The sequence below is a fragment of the Emydura macquarii genome, unplaced genomic scaffold (genome assembly GCF_026122565.2).
Source record: "Emydura macquarii macquarii isolate MOO-44397 ecotype Brisbane River unplaced genomic scaffold, CSIRO-AGI_Emac_v2 contig_3220, whole genome shotgun sequence".
Lineage (NCBI taxonomy): Eukaryota > Metazoa > Chordata > Testudines > Chelidae > Emydura > Emydura macquarii.
This window is the reverse complement of record NW_027133357.1, coordinates 6485105-6505375: the sequence shown is the minus strand read 5'-3', so window position 1 is coordinate 6505375 and position 20271 is coordinate 6485105. Positions and strand designations below refer to the sequence as shown.

General features: G+C 53.1%; 1 protein-coding gene across 7 annotated transcripts; it reads left to right on the top strand.

Moving 5' to 3' along the window:
• The first annotated feature begins 302 nt into the window (after positions 1-302).
• HMGA1 (high mobility group AT-hook 1) lies at positions 303-19852 on the top strand. Of its 7 annotated transcripts, none has more exons than XM_067531764.1 (5): positions 303-517; positions 7747-7855; positions 10565-10645; positions 12665-12715; positions 15022-15191. In XM_067531764.1, the coding sequence occupies exons 2-5, from the start codon at positions 7754-7756 to the stop codon at positions 15085-15087; spliced, it is 300 nt and encodes a 99-aa protein (XP_067387865.1). In that variant the 5' UTR covers positions 303-517; positions 7747-7753; the 3' UTR covers positions 15088-15191. The 7 variants fall into 7 exon arrangements, with proteins under 7 accessions (XP_067387865.1, XP_067387866.1, XP_067387863.1 ...); XM_067531765.1 differs by lacking the exon at positions 303-517 and adding an exon at positions 1332-1389; XM_067531762.1 differs by lacking the exon at positions 303-517 and adding an exon at positions 1332-1389 and having other exon boundaries at positions 10562-10645; positions 15022-15176.
• Positions 19853-20271: the final 419 nt, after the last annotated feature.

The following is a 20271-nucleotide window of genomic DNA, read 5'->3' as shown; positions in this document are numbered from 1 at the left end:
AACCAAAGCAGCCCTTTTAAATCACCCTTTCCTTCCCCTTCTTTGCATCTTCCCCACCCACTCGTGGTGGCGTAGCTGCTTCTGGACTCCACCCCTCTTCCACTGGAAGGGCTTAAAGCTCCCCTTTTAGCCTGCCTCTCCTTATTTAATTTCGAGTGTGATTTTGCTATTTTTAGCAGCTGGATTCCCTCCAGTAAGGCTTGCAGTTCCTTTTTTTTTGTTTTTGTTTTTGGTCCCCTTCCTATTTCCCTCTCTCTCTCCCTCCTCCTCCACCCCCCCGCAAATGATTTTAACCCAGCTTCCTTCCTCTTGGAACAATTTTTTTTATTTATTTAAATAAGAGAGCCCTGGCTGGTCTGTATATATGTATGTGAGTCTCTCTTTGCCTGCCTTCTTGTTTCAGATCCGCATTTGCAATCATCAGCAACCAGAAGGGGGGTTTTGTTTTAATTTGATCACAACACAGATACACAAGGAAAAAAACACACACCACACAGATCCGAGAACGAGAGCAATTGTGTGGGTGGGGCATTTTTTTTTTTTTTTTTTTTTTTCTTTTTTCCGTTTTGTTTTGGGTGGAGGGGTGGAGTGGGGGGGGGTTAGTTGGTGTTTTGTTTATTTTATTTTTTTTAATAATTATGTTTTATTCGAATTTGCACCTTTTGGACAAAAAAAAAATCGCAGAGGGGAGCAAACGAGGCATGCGGAATAAATGTGCCCTTCTGGCTTTATTCTCGTCATGCATTGCAGAATGGGAGCGGGGAGGGTTGTTTTTTTTTTTTTCTGGTTTTGCAGGGCTTTGGGATGAGCAGACTCTGCAATGCTACTTCTCCCCCCCCCCCCCTTTATTTTCATTATTAATTATTATTATTCAAGCACCTGATCTGGGCGGGGGCTGGTATTTCTGCAGCAGGTCTCCGATCTGATGGATGGAAGCCCCCCACTGCCCCCCCCCCCCGGAGACAACAGCTGAGCACTGGGGAGGGCGGAGCAGCCGGGGGGGGAGGATGCCTGCCAGAAAGCTCGCAGGCGGAGGTTGCTAAGCGGAGCTCGCTCCGCCAGGGCTGGGGTGAGGGTGGGCAGCTCGGCGGCTGGGGGTTGCCCCCCCCCCAGTTTGCGATCCTGGCAATACGCACACTCCGAGCCTGTTTCATTTTCAAATCGCGCGACAGCCCTTTGCGCCGCCGATTCATTTTTCTGCACGGCCTTTCTGCCAATCGATGCGCGGGGCCGGCTCGTTGCATGGCTTGTGCAAGGAGCGGGCAGTGCAGCGGGCTCGCGGGAAACCCCTCCTCCGCCTCCTCCCCCTTTAAAGGGGCAGAGCCCAGGGCCATGGCTCCCCTCGCCAGCCCAGCCGAGACCGTCTCCATCCAGCGCCGCGCTGCGAAGGTGCCTGGGGCCGGGGGTGCAGGCTTGGCTTTGGCTCGCTGCGGTGGATGATGGCAAGGGGGGGCAGAGCCGGCTCCTGCTAGAGGGGCCGTGTTGCTGACAAGTCAAGGTGCTGGGGCCAGGGGTTACTTCTGAGTTCGGCATGGCCGGGCTGCTGTGATTTGCCCCTGGGGTGGGTGGCTGGCTGGTTCACGGGCAGCGAGGGACGGGACAGGTAGCAGCTCAGCTCTGTGCCTCTCCCTAGCTGGGGGCCAGGGCTGGTGTCATTCTGCTTCCAGGGAGCTCCCCAGGCAGAGCGCGGTGGGTGGGTGTCTGTTTGTCTTTCCTGCCACCACCCCCCCGCTCGTGCGGCAATCCCAAGGTGTGGTGGTGCAGGGGGGGATGCAGCCCATGGCCTTCCCCACTGACAACTTGGAAAGGTTTCTTTCCACTCCCAGGTCTGGAACCAAGCCCTGCTCCCTAGGGGTATAGGAGCCCTGCAAAGGGCAGGTGGTGTTGTCCCTTTCTGTTGCTCCCCTGCCCCCATCCCCTTTATCACTTCTTTTTATGATGCTTGTTTAAGAGGGCTGGCTGCTCCAACTCAGCCTGGGGCTTCAAAGCAGCCCCTGGGGACTTAGTAAAGTGAACAGGGATGGAATTGCATGCCTCTCCTGTCCTGCCCCGCAGCCCCTCCTTTGCTCTTCACTAAAACAGGTTTTTATTTATTTTATCCGCTTGCTGTCGGGACTGCCCTGCTCTGTTTTCTGTGCAGTGCCCCGGTGAGATGGCTGGGCCTAGACTTCTTGGGTGTGAAGAGACTGAGATCGAAGCAAGCGATTGTCTCCACGGGTGGGAATTTCCTTTTCTCGTTAACCCACGAGGTGGTGGCTAGGCCAGGGAGTGGTGGAGCTTTTGGCTTGGAGTGGCATAAGGAAGCTGGGAAGTCAACCCCGGGATGTGGAGATTTGGGAGAGAAACTACAAGCTTGGGTGTCGACACAACATGAACGTCCTGTCCCTTGCCCCATGTGCCAGCCACTTGTCTGCTGTCATTTAACTTCCTGCGCTCCTGAGGTTTAGGCCAGAGAGCAGGGAAACCGCCATGTGACCTGACTAGATCCTCCCACTCAATTCTTCTCTTCATAAGCCTGAGGCCTGCTCTACGCTGACAACTTAGGTCCCGCTGTAAAAAACTGTGCCCTGAGCACTGTCTGTAGTTAGATTGACCTCCCCCCGGGCGTGGATACGGAAAGATTCTTCCCTCGACCTAGCTGCTGCCTCTCGGGGAGGTGGTTTAACTATACCGACCGGAAAAAGCTCTTCCCTCGAAACGTCCACGCTACGGCACTCCAGCAGCGGCTGTGAGGTGGACACAGCCTTAGACATGGAAGACACCAATCACATCCCTGCATAGATACAGGGTCACATCCCACTGCAGCATAATCCTGCAGTGGAATTGCCTGGTAGAGGGACCCTGTCAAAAACTGACAGGGGGTTCAGCCCGGAGAACCTGCAGAGCCCATGCTCAAAAGGTCCATGCAGCTCTTGGAGGGATCTGCTGGAGGCTAGGGCCATCTACTGTGATGGAGGGGGTCTCAAGGCTCCTTCCTGGCTCTCTCCTTTCCTCCATGGCAAGACAGCTCTGACATAAACCTCGCTCCAGGGCTCAGAATGTGGAAAGGGTACCCTGCGTTAGCATGGTGGGCGGTTTGCTACAGGGCCGAACCCTGCCCCTCTCCAGGTGCTGCATGGGGTGGTGGGGCTATGTTGTGGGCCCCCATGACCACACAGAGAGAGAAGGGGTTGCTTAGAGGATGTATCACCTGACAAGCATCTTGACTGCTTAACTGGATACCCAAGTGACCAAGAATTTCACTTCAAATAAAAGCCCACCCAAAACATTGGGACCACATTTCTAAGCGAGAGAATCGGTGAAGATCTTTTGGATGTTGTGAGTAATACATAGGGGTGTTTACATGAGGCTGTGGCTTCTGAGGTTTACTTGTGAGTCACTTCCACAACTGAAGAAGAGCCCATATGTACTTTTTTAAAAAACCTAGAAGGTCTCTGCATTATTCAGGCTGCGTGTGTGGTTTCCTTGAGTTTTAATCCCCCTGTGCAACTTGTTTAGAAATCTGGACTTCCCAGCTTGGCTGTGTCAGGCAATAACGGTAAAGCCTTGTGGATGACTGCCGCATGGGACGATACCCAGTCGTGTGAATTGCAGCAAACGGCCCATTGCTGAGGGGAGTTGTCTACAAAGGGGACCCTGTTCGGTTGCTACAGTTGTGAGGGGAGGCGGGACTGACTTTGTTGTCGTCTTAGCTGTGCAAAGGTGTTGGAAAGAGCTTTGTTCTCCTGGGACACAACTTTCCACACCACTTGAATGGGATCCAGTTGCTGACAACTACTATCATTGAGCCCCCATTTTCCTAGGACATGGGTTCTCTGTTGGGGGGTTGTGAACAGGTTTTAGGGGGTTGCAAACATCCTCTTTCTTTATAGATGGGAGGAGGGTCCTGAAACACTTTCACTGCTACGAGGTGATGGGTCGGGGTCAGGTCACAGGATAGAAAAGGCAAAGGACCACTGCCCTAGTGCAAATGGACAAGAGGACACTGTCTTGTGAGACTTAAGGTATATCTATGCTGCAATTACAGGCTGCGACTGCAGCTCATGTAGACGTACCAGAGTTAGTTTTAATCTAGATACTTCATGTTCTGGAGCAGTGAAGTCACAGCAGCCTGGACATGGATGCAGACTAACCACTGAAGTAATTACCCCAGGTCCCAGGCAGACTTGTACAGGCCGGGCTGAAGTCTGTGCTGCCACAGCTGCTGCTGGCTGGATTAAAGCTAGCTCTGGTACGTATCGGTGAGCTGCGTTAGCGGCTTGCGATTGCTCTATAGACATGCCCAGCCATGAACAGTCCCGTGGGACTGATCACAGGACATGTTGCAGGACTGGGTCCTCACATAGCAGGGCTTCACCCAAATCTTTAGGAAAAAGTGGGGAGCAAATTCTGAAGAACTCTTTTTAAAAAATAAAAGCCAGTATGGTGCCCCTCTGGGTCGTATCTCAGCTCGTCCACCCAGCAGGGAAAGCATGGAGGATGAAAGCACTGCGGGGCCGCTACCACTGTCACTTAAATGCACAGGGGATACCCCTGCACAACAGGGGTAGACTGTCCTGAATTTGGCTCTGGAGCTCCCAAGCCAAGCCAAGCCTTTAGGTAGAACCGCACACATTTGTGGAGCATCCGGACTAACCTTAAGGTGGTAGCTACCTCAAGTTGGATGGGAATCCATTCCTTCTTGGTGGTCTAGTGTAGACAGTGTTACAGCTTCCCTCGTGAGCAACTGCGCATGAGTTTGCCCACTGCTCTGGCACAGATTTATTCTGACAAACTACTTTAGATGCTGGCATTGTTTGTTTTACTGAGTTTGGAGGCATTTTGCTGGGTGTGGGTTTTATTTCCTGACTGTTAATGATCTTTTGGGAACTGGATCCATTCTAGTCACTGCTGACTTGGAGATGACATTCTGAGCCCTAATGGCTAGTGGCTTAACTGCTAGAAAAATGGACTTCTTTCGGTGAGTGGGGATGGGGGCATGCAGAATTTGGAAGGGGGAGTTGCAGGAGTCCCTGATACATGCAATAAGCCCAGCCTACAAAGCCTGTGACCCACTAATCTAACCTTTGGGGAGAGAGGAGGGCTTGGTAATGGGCTATGGAGCCTTTAACCACTGGTTTGGATTTGAATCCGGGACGAACCGGAAAAATCTCATCTACGCCCAATGGGAGCTCCCCGTGCGGAGGGCTTGCATGATGAAGCCATGAGCCCCAGGCCAGTACGGATGGGCACAAAGCTGTCTTGACCGCTGCTCCTGTATAGAATGAGCTGACCGTCTCCTCCCACTACCCAGCAGGCAGGTGTGTCTGTCACAAAAATACACACCAATGGACGGTAATTGAGCAGCCCCAACTATGAGCCATGGAGACTGAACTCCTCTTGTCTGTACCACTGCGGGGAGATGGGGCAGAAGAGCAGCTCCTCCATGGGAATGGAGTTGTTTCCCCTACAGATCCCCAGGGTCTACGGGGTTGGGAGGCTGCACCCTTTGCCTTCCCTGCATGCCCCGTCCAGCCGGGATGCGGCCATGTCACACCACGGGGAGCAGCTCTCCCATCTCTGCTAAATGCAGGACTGTGTTCCCCCTGCTCGTCCTTCCTTCCTTTGGTCTAGGGCAGGGCTTTGCTCCCCTTCTTCTCGGGGCTGGCTACAGGGCCTCTCCCCTCCATTCCCAGCACACCTGCCATGCCCATGCATTGCCCCACGCAGAGGTCCCAGCACGGCTGGGGAAAGGGGTAGCAGGGGAGCAGTGGCTGTGGAGCGCTGGGAGCAGTAGCTGGAGACAAGGTGCACGAGACTGAGGAGCCTAGGTCTCAGCAGGAGGGGCTGCCTAGGGGCACCTCTTTCTGACTGGCTTGAACAACTGCCCCAAGGTGACCTATGCACCACTTTCCCCTCCCCAGCTCCTCTGTAGAGGGTACAGGTTGGCTCCAGCGCTGCAGAGGATTTATCCAGACTAAATATTTAGGGGCAGAGGCTGCCTCTGACACATTGTCATTACAGCGCCTAGCACCATGTGAGGTTGGAATTTATTGCTATTCCATCCATTTCTCTTCCTACTTCCCAGCAGGGTGTGGCACTGGATAGTGAAGGATGCATTTTGCTCTATGCGCTTTAATGATCTGCCTGTGACTTTGAGAGGGACAGTACAGAGCTGTGGGATAACATCAGGGCATCAGAACCAGAAAAGCCAGGCACTCTGACTACGTCAAGGTGGCGAATTGTTGAGACCAGCACGAGATACAGCAGAGTTAAAGGCGAGCCTTACAGCTAAGGCACTAGACTGGTATTTCGAAGATTTGACCTCCATTCCTGGCTATGCCACAGACCCAGTGTGTAACCCAGGGCAAGTATCTTCCTCTCTCTACACCCTCAATTGCCCACCTGCAGAGCAGAGTTAAATAATCCTTCCTTTGTCTGTCGTCTTGCCCGAGGCTGTAAGCTCTTCAGGGCAGGGACTGTCTCTTACTATTGCACATGTACAGCGCCTTGCACCGTGGGGCCCCGAGCACAGCAATACAAACAACAGAAACATAAATGCCCACTGGAATATCTTCTCCAGCAGTCTTAGGAAAGCGTTGCCAAGACACGAAAGGGAAGCACTGCTCAGAGCATGGGTTAAACCACCCTATAAAAAGAGCATCAGCCTGAAAGATAGAAATAGTAGCTGGAAAAGACCTTTGAGGTCCTACCTAGACTATCTCCCTGCCAAGGCAGGGTTATTCCCTGGTGCATGTATAGTTGTACTCTGTACAGTCTACTGAGAAGTGGTCTAAGCAAAGGGGCTCCCACCACTTTCCGTGACGAGGCTATTCCATAGCCTCAAGTGCATCTCACTGGAGGCTTTTCCCAATAGTTTTGTCCAAGCGTGCGCGTCACTCCTCTGCCTGTGTAAATAACTACCGTGTGCATGCAGTTAGGGTTTGCTGGCTGGTTAGCACTAGGCATAGCAGGAGATCGTATATAAACCACTCCATCCTTGCACCCTACCTGCAGTGAGTGCACTCCTGACACCCCTGCGGTTCCACCCCACTCCTGACCCAAGCAGTGGGGTGTGTGGACAATGCTCTGCAACGGCGGGGGCCCAGACTTTCAAAAGCAGCTCCGATTTTGGGTACCTGCCGGTTTTGTTTTGGTTTTGGTGACGCGCTTAAGACAAGTGAAGCGGGATTCACGGGGTGCTGAGCATTCACAAATCCCACAGAGGTGAGGTGGACAAAATCCGAGACCCCTTCTGAAAAGATGACTAACTGGAGACCTCCAACCTTGTTTCTATTCCCAGCTTCAGAGCAAGGGTCTCGAGGCAGGACAGTGCTTTGGCCCCATTGCATGCTGCCCTCCCTTCTCACTAGAGTATCCCGTATCTGAAGAGGGGTGGAGGTGCAAAAACACCAAGTCTCCTTGCACTGCTACTCCCTGAGACACGTATGGCTGATGGATCCAGTGCAGGTCATTGTGATTGCTGTTGTGGTGGGGGAAGAAAGGGGAGAAGTGGAAGCGGGGAGTGCCAGGTTGTTCTGATGGGACAGGACGGATGCACTGACCAGTGACCCCAGGTTGTGATTCCAACTGCACGGACCTGGGAGGCTTTCCCTAGGAGACCATGTGCAATCCACGTGACCGTTCCTTTCTTTGTGTTTCCATTTCCCCCCTGGGTAAAATGGGGATGATATGACCCCTGTTATGTAGGTAACTATAGGCAAGTATCATGTACTTACCCTCTCCTCTTCTTTTGTCCTCTGGAAGAAAGAAGATGAGTGAATCTAGTGGAAAATCCAGCCAGCCCCTGGCTTCCAAGCAGGAGAAGGACGTGTCTGAGAAGAGAGGGCGAGGACGGCCGAGGAAGAAGCCTCAGGTATGGAGAATTGCTTTCTTCCACGTTCCTGGAGAGGGGCTCTGAGTCGTGCATACGGGAGCTCTGTGTGGAGGAAAGGAAAGAATGAAGCATCTCCATTACTGACTTGCACCCCTAGAGGTATTGCCTATCAAGCACGGTCTGCCTGTTACAGGACTCCTGGGTTCTCTCCTCAGCTCTGCCACTGCCTCGCTTTGTGTGGCAGCGTTGGGCCAGTTTCTTTATACGATCTGTAAAATGGGGCTATTGCCAATGTCACACAGGGCAGAATCAATGCTTGTCAAGATTACATCCCGAGATCTAGCATGGGGCAAAGCAATAGACTCTATTGCCGGGTCAGATGCAATTCTGGCTTCTGAGCTGGGGGTAAATGGCCCTCACAACAGTACCACGGGCCCAGAGCCAGGCAAGGAGAAGAGGCAGCAGTAGGGCACAAACAGAAGGGACTTCCAGCGAAGAATAACGTTTACCTACGGATGAACAGAACAAAGCAAATGGGGTGCCAGAAAATGTACTTACTGGCATTGGAAATCACGCCCTACATCAGATTTCCGTGCATGGGGCTCACCACCATGGAAGCTAACACACACATAGCTTGTCTTCTGAATACAAACTTTTAAACCCTGGCTCTCTTTGCTACACGTGGAGAGCAGAGACCCCCTGGTACTTCTTCTAGAGTAAGGGTTTGGCAGGACAGATCCTTCATCAAACTTTCCTCCCTCATAGCTGTTGTGGTGTTCTGTTCCACCCCAGGGGTGGCTGCATTTCTGTACATTAACAGTTTTTGAATCACTTGGAGCTGTATAACCATAATGCTCTTTTCTCTTTGGTATGCCTAAAAGTCCTCCAGAAGCTGCAGCTAAGCTAGAGTTATGGTAGCAAGATGATCCTAAAGGCTTTGGCTACAGTAGGGAAATTTACAAAAAGAATCCTACCAGTTCTACCACTGCTTCAGGTGACCTGATGGGAGCCATGATATAGACTTCTGCAGCCGAAGCCATTTTTATGATCATGATAATGAAACCTGCTTTTCATCAGGTTTAACTAACTATTTAACTGATTAAGAAAACATCAGAGCTGTCTTGTCTGCCCTAGGGCACCCAGCAGTCCTGCTGAACCCGTGGGAACTTCGTTTGTGTCAGTGTCTCTTACCTGAGTCCTGGGCACCAACTCTTTGATTTCACTGCTTGCTGCCATGCAGCCCACACCCTTCGTTAGCAACCTATTTATAACTCTTATGACCGAAACATGATTGGCAAAACCTGAGGGGAAAGGGTGGGGGAGTGAGCATTGCCCTGTCCACCACCTGGAGTTACAGCACTTAACTAGCAATCAATAGTCCCCTCAGATTGGGGGCATTTTCAGACCAATTGGGCTCAGGTTATGATGGTTTAGGGCCTGTGCAGATGAGGATCTTAAAGCATTTTGCTGAGCAGGAATGTTTCAGATGGGGGAAATGGCACCCAAAGGCCAGGTATCCCGATTCCCATCCACTGTTCTAACCACTGCGAAGTGTCATTCATCTGACCCCTTCATTGTTGTAATATTACCTTAAGCATAAACCCAGGGAACTGGGGAAGCCCAGAGAATCTTGAGCACGTATCATTTGAAAGTTCAGTGCTTGACTCTGCATTGACACCAGCATAACCAAGAGCAGCAACTGACCCTGAGGATCAATCTTTTAACTGCCCTCAGCCAGCTGCTCCCACCTCCTTCCTCTTCCGGCTGGTGGAATATCTGTCTAATTGGACTCCGATTGGCGGGGGGAGGCAGTCCCTCGGTGGAGGTGGGGGCAGGGCTGCCGCCGGTGTTGGATTACTGGTTTGCTAATAGCCGCAGCTATAAACAGAAAGTGCCAGGGTATTAGAAACTGTAGCTGTGATACCAATATCTCCCGATGGAATGCATAATTCACAAGATTGGGGTTTTTTAATCAGTTTCCAGGTATTGAAATTTCAGGGTGATCTTCCCGGGGCTACTGGCTCTTTGGTTAACTATTTTATTTTAAAAGGAAGATATCCCAGTATCCTCTCCAAAAAGCAGCCCCATGGCGTTCTCTCCTATGTCTCCAAATTTGGGAGGAAAAGCAGCCTCCTCTGAGAAGATTCATCCCTTTCCTCCCCCCTCCAAAGGGCTGTTCCGTCAGAAGTCCAGGTAGCCCCCGTCTGCTTTGTCCCGCATCCCTCCTGTGTGCAGTGTGACAGGTGCATTCTGTCCACAGCAGCGTGGGTGTCACTGGAAAGCAGAGCTGGTCTGAGGGCAGGCCCGTTGGGGCTATCCATTCACTTTGAGTTCCCACAGTCCTTAGAAACTACAGGGCCCAGCATGCATTGTTCCCTCTTCATCTTCCTCTGCTGCAATGCAAACACTGCCCAGGTGTTTGGGTTGGCATCTGTGTCTCTCCCCATCCTTCCCTTACACACCCTCTTAGGTTGTAAAACCCCTATTAAGATTGAGGGGGTGGGTGGAGTGCTGTGCTGTGGATGTTTCCATAACAGGGGCCCAGTGGAATCCATGCTCCTAAATCTCCTCCTACGCTGGGACTCCGATTTATGATGTTTTGCTGGGATTCCTTCCTTTCCATAGCTCCGGCTGTGGGCTGCAGCGTGATCCCACTCTGATCGGCAAATGGGCTGTGAATGGCTTGTGCGTGCCCCAGTCCTGCAGCTCCGGGTGTCTGCTGACAGTTCTGTCCTTTGTCTCCAGCAGGAACCCAGCGAGGCACCAACCCCCAAGAGACCACGTGGCAGACCAAAGGGGAGCAAAAACAAGGCTTCTTCTAAAGGCAGGGTAGGTACTGGGGGCAGGGGGAAACCATGTGACCTTCCCCATCTGCTGCCATGGTGGCCCATTGACGTGACTCCTTGGCATATGAGCACTGGGAGCCTGGGGGTATCTGGGTAACAAGATGTCCCTCTCCCTGGGATTTCTTGGGTGCTGAAGTAGAGCATCACCGGGATTTCTGTTCCGGAAAGCAGCAAGCGATGGAACTCGTTCTCACACACACACACAACGGGCTCAAAGCTGAGATTTCTAGCCCAGCTGCGCAGACAGGGTTTGGACAAGACAGACGGGCACCCAGATTTTTGCAGGAAGGGGAAGTTTACCCAAATTCCTGCCCTCTGGAGAGTCGTAGGCGACCTTCCCCTGCTCTGCCATCACTCACGCAGACCCCCTGAACTCCTCGTTCAAGGAGCAGCAGGTCAGTTGTCGCTGGTGCTTGCGTGGAGAGGTGGCGGGTGGAGGAACACGAGGGTCCCTCGGACTCATCGTGGGAAGCCATTTGCCTGCAAGCGGGAGAGCTGGTGATGTTTGTTTGCTGGGATCAGCGTGAGCGCTGGCTTTGTGTGCGGCACCTAGGCAGCTGGGCTTTGCGTGGCAGGGAAGGAAAGGGTCCCAGGCAGCAGCAAGACCAGTCCCTTGTGCAGGGAGGAAGGGATGTGGGGGTGGAGCAGGAGAGTCTCTTACCATAGACTCGGGGCTGTGATCGAATGGACAAGGGGGGGAGCTTTGACGGCAGCCTTGAGCATCCCACCATTATTCTAGGCAGCTGCAAACGGAGGACAGGCCCCAAAGGAATTGTGTGGGGCAGGGGAGATAAGGGGGCTGTTGGCATGTGCGTGAAGGGAAGCTGGAGGTGGCGGCATCCATCATGGATGAAGGATGTCGCTGGTTGCGTGGGTCCTTCTCTTCCTCTTCCCGTGTACGCAGGGAAGGTTCTCTGCATGCCCAGCTGCTGTCGGTGCAGCAGACGCCTCACCTAGCACCGCCGGGCGGCAAAGGTTGTTTCAATGGACACATCGGTTCAGCCTGAGCCTTGGCCATCTGTTCTGCTCTCTGCATGTTACAAATGCAGCCAGGAGCCTCCTTTCCGAGCACATCTGGCCAGACCCAGATGCTGTGGCCTCTGCCAGTCACGTGTTTGCTCCCAGCAGTGGCTGTGCACTCATTGACAGGGAAGGAATCGAAGACGGGAGCAGTTCCAGGGGGATATTTTGCCCCACCAAATGGGAAGGTTACCGTGGAAGGGCGAGGCGAGCGTGGGGGTGCCCGGGTTCTACTCCTGCTGTGGGTGACCTTGGACAGGTCACTTTTTCCTGTGCCTAGGTCTGCCCACCTGTAAGATGGGAATAGAGATACCCGGCACACAGGAATGGGCTTGAGATCCTTGCTTCATAGAAGGACAAAGTGCTATAGCTAGCAGGATGCTTAGGGAGGAATCTGTGGCAGCAGTGATCCAAGCAGCAGCGTGCTGGGTCTCCCAGGGTCACGTGTATGTGTGTTAGGGAGGAGGGGTGAGGTTACCAGCTCCATTCAGGCTCCCACCCACCCCCCCAGGAAGTCTTTGAGGACAGAATGTATAAACAACTGAGGATGAGACATCGTTGTGCTTATATGTTGGGGAGAGGACAGGGAGTGACACGGAAGGTTCAGGGAATGTGGTGTATGTGTGTGTTTGTGTCTTAAATCTGTTTTGAAAACACGCGACTCATATCCTGCAAATTTCTCTGAGTCATGGGGCCGGGGCCTGGCCATCCAAGGCTGGAAAACAACTCTGAGGTGAAGAGGGGAGGCAGGCAGGGAGACATCTAGCCTCCTGGGGCCATCTTTGTGTCCGGCAGCCAAAGGGCAGAATGGGAACTGCCACTCGTGTGATGAGTTTGACGGGAGAGGAGGAGCAAGGAAGGGCCGTCGTGACCACTGAGTTATAAGGCTATAGGAATCAGCGTCGCAAAGATTTCCAGGGAAGGCGATGAGCGTGTGTTGCGTCGGTCCCTGCTGTTGATTTAAAATTCTCTCTGTGTTTAGAAAGCTGCAGTAACACCTGGAAGGAAACCTCGAGGCCGGCCCAAAAAATCGGTAAGTGGACCCTTCCTTTCCTAATCGTTCTCCTTCAGGGCCCAGTTCTGCAAGGCACTGCGCCTCCCCTGCTCCAAGTGCATTGAAAGCATGCGGCGCCTCAGGGATCATGCATGGAGGAAGCCACGCTCAGGTGGGGTCAGGATGAGTAGCATGAAACTCAGCAGAGCCTCTTGTGCCCTGGGGGAATCACAGTGACTGCTGTCCGGGTATCCCATGCTGCCGCTGGATGGCTTCGCCTCTGTGCTCTCATAAGAGCTGGTCTCCGTTCTTGGGGCTTTGCAGGTGGTGTTGGTCTGATGCACATACTGACACTGGCTAGTCTGCGTAGGCATCGGTGCTTGCAAACTGCTGAGCTCCATGCCATAGCCCCTATACTGCTGATGGGAATTCTCCTTTAGCACGAGAAGCTGGGCCTGTGCTCTAGGAGCAGGCGGATCCAAGGTCTGTCTCTTCTCTCGCCATGAATCTCTGAGAACCATGCAGTTTTAGATGGTCCCCCTACTTGTTTGACTACTTCGCAACCACCGCAGTACACGAGAGAGGGGAAGGGGCTGGGGTGCAAGGACCTGTCTGTGCTGGACATGGCAGAAGCCATGCGCTAATACAGCCGCATGGATGCGGCTGTGTCTTGGTGCTAGACGCGCCTCAGGATCCGGGCTATGATATAGCAGAGGGGATGCAATCAAATCGCGGGGCTGGAAATGCCTGGGGCTGCATTCTAGAAAGAGCAGAGACTGCAATCCTGCCTCCGAGCCAGATGTCCCTGGAGGCAGCGCTGGGATATACCTCCGTCGCGTCTCAGGTGCAATGCCATGCCCTATAGTAGAGGGACACAGTCCCGTCCTGGCGCCGGCTGACACCTGGGGGAGTAGAGCGGAGGGAGTACAGTGCCAGAGTGTTTCTGGGGGCTCAGTCCGGTAGGTAATAAACAACCCTTTGGTTTCTCCACCTCCCCGCAGTCCATAACTCTTAATGGCTGTAATGAGCTCCGTGTTCTCTCCCTGCTCCCAGGAGTGACTAACAGGAAGTGGCCTGTTCCTTTCAGCTGGCTGGCACAGGCCTGCCCAGGACTTTGTGGTGTGTTACCAGAGTGGCATTCCTGCGGCGTGAGTGTGCAGCAAATTCCCCTCTGCCCCCCCATGCTGCTAGTCCTGCTTCCCTTTCCCAGCCCCTGAGGCTCTCGGGCTGTAACACAGCCCCTCCTGCAGTGCCCTGGCAGTCAGCTTTCCCCAGCAGCACCCCACCCCAGCAGCGATCAGCTACTGCAGCAGCCCCACCCCACCCGTCCCCTTCTGTAAGCTGCCCTCGGGAGCGCCCTGCTGGCTCTGCGGAAGGATGGTTTTCTTGCTTCTCTCCAGGTTAAGGCGGCACGACCGTGCCTCTTCCACTGGACTCCCTTGTTGCAGCCAACTCGGATAGACCGGCAAAGTGGGGCACCTGTCAACAGTACTTCAACCCCTCCCGCCTTCCCCTCACTGCCCCACGGGTTCCTCTGCAACCCACCAGCCTCCTGAGGATTTTTTGGTCTTTGCTGTCTCTTGCCCCCAGTTTCTTTGAACACCCTGTAGATCCTCCCCCCCCCCAATGGCCTAACTCCGTTGGAGCTAAGAATTACTCCGCGTCTTGGGGCCACACGGCAAATCAGGCCCCCCCGCCACTCTCACCTCAGGCTCAGCATGTTGCAACCTCCGCCCGTGGCAGAAAGCATCCATGCAGAATGTGGCTTGCTCACGTGCTGCTGGCTGGATTTGGAGGGTTCTCCGAAATGCAGCTTTGAATGGAGTTTGTCTGGAAACTCCGACAAGGGCTAACGTACCTGGTGCGCTGTGCACTGGGCCGCTCGCCCTTCAAGACGTAGGTTCACCTCCCAGCTTGGATAACAAGAGGGGAAGATTTGTTCCAGTCCTGTCTACTAGAAAAATGTCTGTCTTGCCAAATTCTAGGACCATGCCTGGCTACATGGGGCCCAAGACAGAAAGAGCAATGGGCGTGCTTAGACTGCGGTGCATTCAGACTTTTAAAGCCACAAGGGACTGTTATGATCTCGTCTGGCCTCCTGCATAACTCAGGCTATCCAATTGTAGCCGGCATTCCTGGGTGGGGAAGGGATGGAATGAGGGGGTTTTGTCATGGCAGTAGCCGTGAGGGGCTGCACTGGAACTGCAGGGGCTGCAGTGCGTCGGGCACAAAGTGCAGTGGGAAAGCAGCACAGACCCTGGCTAATGATTGTTCTAGCACCAAGCTCACCTCAAATTATTTTTGTAATGAGTCTTCAGCTTTGAAATCTGCAACTCCCCTTGCAGGCTCCCCTGGGGGATCTGTTTCCAACACACCCAAAATTCGCCAAGCTAAACGGATGTCTCCATTGACGATGACTCTGCCTGCAACAGGGCCTGGGCTTTGTACAGCCAGGATTTTCTAGCCAGCTTCCTCACTCTCCAGGCAGGGCTGCCAAATCCCCTTCTCTATTTTGGGTTGCCCTCGCATGCTGGTTAACCGCAAGCCGCTTCCCAGGAGCGGAGAAGGGTTAACCAGGGACCATCAGTCACTTCCTTCCTTCCTTAAGTGAGGAGGTCTGTGTCACTGGAACACTTTGTATGGAATTGGCAGCTGCTTTCCATACCGGCTTAAATGTGTGGGGTTTTTTATGAATGAAACGCGAGGAAGTGGAGGTTGCTGACTCACCCTCACACTCAGCTGTGACTCAGAGGGTTTTTAGCGTGTGTGTTTCTTTAAAGAGAGCGAGGCGGAGGAGTGCTTTTCAAGGAATGCCTTCGCTCCCCAGCTCTGCGGCACTCAGCCGAGGGCTTCCTGCCAGCATCGCTGGCCCGTGCAAACAGCTCTCAGGCTTGGGGGGGGGGGGGCCAAGGGCGTGCGCCCCCTGAGTGGGCGAGTGCACAAGGGGAGGAAGAGCACAGCGGGTTTTAACAGGGATGTGGAGTTTCCAGCTGCTGCCGGGTCCCCGCTTGTGGGAAGCATCGAGCAAGGTGGCAGCTGGAAATGTTTGTTTGTTGTTGGGCTATTGATGTCCACGAAAGTTCCTAGTATTTAGTAAATCTGCTATGGCAGAGGCTAAAGAACTCCTCAGGAAGAGACGGGACGGGCCCCCAGTACAAAGGGACTTCTCCACTCACCCCACTGGGGCTCAAGACCCCACCGTGGACTGCATCGTATTAATACTGAACCTGCCAATGGCATTCAGCGCAGGTTCTCCTCCTCCAACCCCCCCGGCCCAGGCCTGTGCCCAGAATCCATTACAGGGGCCATGGAGGCACAGAAGTCAGGGTGTCCTGCTGGCAGAGGCGCGATGGTCCAATGCTAAGAGCAGGGCACTGAGAGTCACGGTCCTTCCCTGTTCAGTTGCTAACCGCCACCCCCGAGTGCATGAGCTTGGTTAAGTTCCTCTGCCTCTAACTCACTTTTTAAAGCGATTGCTATCGAAGCACTTTCCAAAGTTGGGCACGCGTCTTCATCCCCATGTCCCAGATGAGGGAAGCCAGGCAAAGAGGGGGAGTGACTTCCCCAAAGTCAGAGCTGGGACTAGAAACCAGGTGTCCTAACTCAGGTCTGTGCCCTGCTGTGTACCAGTTCCAAGTACCTGGATGTTGGAAGTTAAATCAAAGACGTTTTGAGTTTCAGCATTTTAAAACTACAGAGGAATCAAGGCTCGTATCTAAAAGGGGCTCATCTTTAAGCTGGTGCAGCACTAGACTTGGCATCATAGGGAATGCTCCTCTGCTGAGCTGGAGAGGGAGACAGACAGACAGACAGACTGCATGGGGTTGTCCAGCTGCTACCTGACTCCTCCCTTCTCTTACAGCAGAAGGAGGAGGAGGAGGAGGAGGTGAACGTTTCCCAGGAGTCATCTGAAGAGGAGCAGTGAAAACGCTTGAACTGGCACTACCTCATTATTCCACTTACCAATTTCTCGTCAAGTTCTTGGACTGAGAAAGGAACAAGAAATCCTTGGTGGGTTTCCCCCTTTCCCTCCACAACTTTCTCACACTCAAAACAGCAGCAGCACTGGAGGACAGATCAAAACGACGGAGCGGCCGTGGCGCCCGCTGACAGAAGGTGTTAGCTCTGAGGGAGAGAACGGTCTATGTTGTTTCTCTTTCTTATTAGACAGGGATAAAATTTAGCCTGCTGGTTTATGCAGTTTTTGTTCCTAGTGAAATTCACCGAGGGAAGGCTCCTGTAGAACCCTTGCCTTATAGTGTGTGATTTCTCAACACAGGAGGGGAGGGGGCCTCTGACGGCTGCCTATACATATTACAGTTCTTTTTTAAACTAGTTGGGGACAGAGCGGTCAAAGCCTCCCCTCCACCCCATTTTCCCTTCTGCACCCATCTTTGCACAGAGATGGCAGATTTTCCACCCCCCTGCTGCTGGTTGAGGAGTCGGAGAAGGTGGCTGGGAGGAGAGTAGTGCAGTTGAAGGTCCGACATTAATAAGAGAGGGGAAGACCACCAATACAAAGGGACTTCTCCCCTCACCCCACTGCATGGGCAGGTGCTTGCTTGCATGCTGGGTCCGGGGGAGTAATACTCTTTTACCCTTTGCAGCTCTGCTGGCAACAGTGCCCTGCATTTCAAGGTTAAGACAGAACCCCCTTGGCACAGGAGCTGCCCCAAAGCTGCTGCCAGTATGCAACTGAGATGAGCTTCTGACTGCAGCCCTGAGAGGGGAGGTCAAGATCGGGGGGGGAGGGGGGAGATAGCCTGTTAGGCTATCATCTCAAAAGCCCTGGTTACTGCCAGCCGCAGAAGTGCCTGACACTTCCAAAGCTTTCCTCCATTTCCCTGGACTCGGAGGTTCAGGTTTAACCTTCAGTGCTGGCCCCTGGGGGAAGACGGGGAGCCTCACGGGTGCTTTTCCTGCTCTTTGATCCCCTAATCGAAAGAGCATGAAGGACGTGCCCTCTCCTGTTCTGATTCCAGCTCCGGCCAAGCTCCCTAAAGTCCTGTGCTGTGTGGGCCTTGGGGAACCATCCCCCTTGCAGTTTTCCCCTTTGGGCTCAGCAGCGGAGCGGGGCTGTGCATTAAAATCACCCTGGGGGTAGGCAGACTGTGAGCCGCAGCCACGTCGGGATTGTTTCTGTCAGTGCAGCCAAGTCACGTTCTGGGGGGACCGATCTGTGAGCAGGCCCAGCACGCAGAGCGCCACGGAGAGAAGGTGACACAGGATAGGGCTCCAGAGCCACGGCCAGGGGTTCACGAGCCCCGAGTACTATGCCTGACTCTGCCATTGGCCGACATGGGGCAAGTCACACCACCTCTGTGCCTCGGTTTCCCCATTTGTAAAATGAGGGAAATGACACCGCCTGCCTTTGTAAAGTGCTGTGAGAGAGACAGCTGAGACGTGCTAAGCAAGAGCTGAGCTGAGTATTACCATCTTATGCATTTTGAGGGACTCCTAGAAATGCCTACAGACCATCAGAGCTGGTGATAGACAGTCTCCTCCTTGCAACCAGAAGAGTGACACAACTGGGGCGTGATACAAGGTACAGGTACCAGCTGGCAATCAGATCGCCCCTCCCCCCCAGGATCACCAGTACACAATCCCAAGCCTGGAAACGGGGCGCAGCCAGATTTGTCTGCATTACTCTAGGACAGAGATTAAACCTGACCTGCCGCCCTCTTGAGAGAACCTTTAAGTCTCAGTGACCAAGAACAATTGCCCTTTTGTTGTAAGTTACAAAGTCCAGCCATCCCTTGCTCTCCTATTACAGAAGCACTAATGCTTCCTTCCCTCCTTCCAATTTACATGAGCAGACTTCCCTCTTGGCCTAAGAGGAAGACCCCCTGCAACACGCAATAGACTTAATACTACGCTGTTAGTGGCCTTTTCGCTTCTGATTCCCCCGCACCCCACGTGTAAAGCTTACAAGGCCTGCCATCCACAGTCATTCTGCACTGGCCCTCTGACTGCAGGACTGCCAGATCAGCCCCAGGGGGGGTCTGCTGTTTAAAAGTGAATTCTCTTTTCACAGGCAGCGTGGCCGAATCCTTTGCTCCTCAGCTCTGTGGAATTCTCCATCAGGAATAGTGTAGGGGGTTGGGTTTTTTTTAGTGACAGTTGTACTTCCAATCCAGATTTCAGTGGATTTTTTTATTTGTTTTTTTTAGATTTGTTTCCTCCTTTATTCACAACTACCTCTGGATAATTTAAGTTCCAATCTCTTAACCATAGATATGCTGCTGCTGTGACTGCTGCTGTACTGGTTACACTTATTATTCCAACACGGTCTTTCTGGGTTTTATTTTCCTCCCCTCCTCGCCCCATCTCTGGGAACTAGTCATTTACATTATGGAGCCAAAGTTGGTTAGACTGGGTTTTGGTTTGTTTTGTTTTTTTGGTTTTTTTTTACTTTAAAGCGTTAGGTTGTGCTACTATTAAAAGGGATAGAGCCTTTCAAAGTGGGGCGATGAAGGCACCCATCAGCCCTCTCCCCCGTGCTTTTCAGCCAATGCTCCTTTGGCTTCCTAGCCTCTCTCCTACTATTGCCTGAGAACGGTCCCAGGCTTCTGTACATCACTTAACTGTAGAAATTGCTCTCTAGCTAGGAAGGCATCCTGGGCAGGGCGTGTGTCTCAACTCAAGGGAAGCTAAGACACTGCTGCCTTCAGCAAGTTGAGGAGGGACAGGGAGAGGAGATGTTGTTTGCTTCTTAATCCATACCCGATACCAGGTCCTTTAACCTTCTCATGCTCCAAGCCTCAGGCTGGGGGATTAAACTACGGAGGGAAGTACACAACTTGAGTGTCTGCCCCCCCTCCAACCACCTAGGGGCTGGGAGATCCCTTCACCACACCACTCCATCCCTTTAGACGCGACCAACTGCAGCGGGGCTGGAGGTTACTGCTAGGGGGAAGACCAAGGCAGTGAAAGCCGTTTTGTGTTTTACTTTGACAGTTTTTACTGAGTGTTAAAGTCGCCTGTCCAGCAAGGTGTGTGTGTGTGTGTGTGTGTGTGTGTCTGTCTGCGGGTGGGAGTGGCATCTGAGCATCAGCAGCAGCTGGAGGAAGCCGGCAGGTGGCTGACAGTTAGTAGGAAGTTGAGTTTTTTGGTCCATTGTTAAAGACCTTTTGGTTTCCTATTTGCAGTTACTTGAATAAAACATTTGATGAATGGTTCGAGCCTCCCTTTCTCTCTCCCCCACCTCGTGGGTTGGTTTTAGAGCAGCACTCTGCCCCTTCCATGGAACAAGCCACCCTATCCCCTACCTTTCAGTCCACATACAGAGACCGCCCACAACAGGTCACTGCTGGTGGACATTCGCCACCCACTGAAACCTCAGAGAACTTGGGTGAGGGGACAGCACCCGACTCCAGGCCCCTCTTTGAGCCAGAAGCCACAAGGGGGGCAGTACCTTACATGTATATTACAGGCGAAAGACAGCAGCAGCTCTTACTCTAGGCCGTGATGGTTCCCTGCTGAGCTTAATAGTGCCCCTGGCTATATCCCCACCACCTAGGGATGTTCCTTATAAGACCCTTTCTCCAGGCAAGGAGAACATCTGACCTGCGCTAGGGCAACAGTGGTGCAAGCCT

Coding starts and splice junctions, on each gene's coding strand:
- HMGA1 (XM_067531760.1), top strand. CDS start 2,153: ATGGCTGGGCCTAGACTTCTTGGGTGTGAAGAGACTGAGATCGAAGCA. Junction 2,218..7,746: donor GCAAGCGATTGTCTCCACGG/GTGGGAATTTCC, acceptor GTCCTCTGGAAG/AAAGAAGATGAGTGAATCTA. Junction 7,856..10,561: donor GGCCGAGGAAGAAGCCTCAG/GTATGGAGAATT, acceptor CTTTGTCTCCAG/CAGGAACCCAGCGAGGCACC.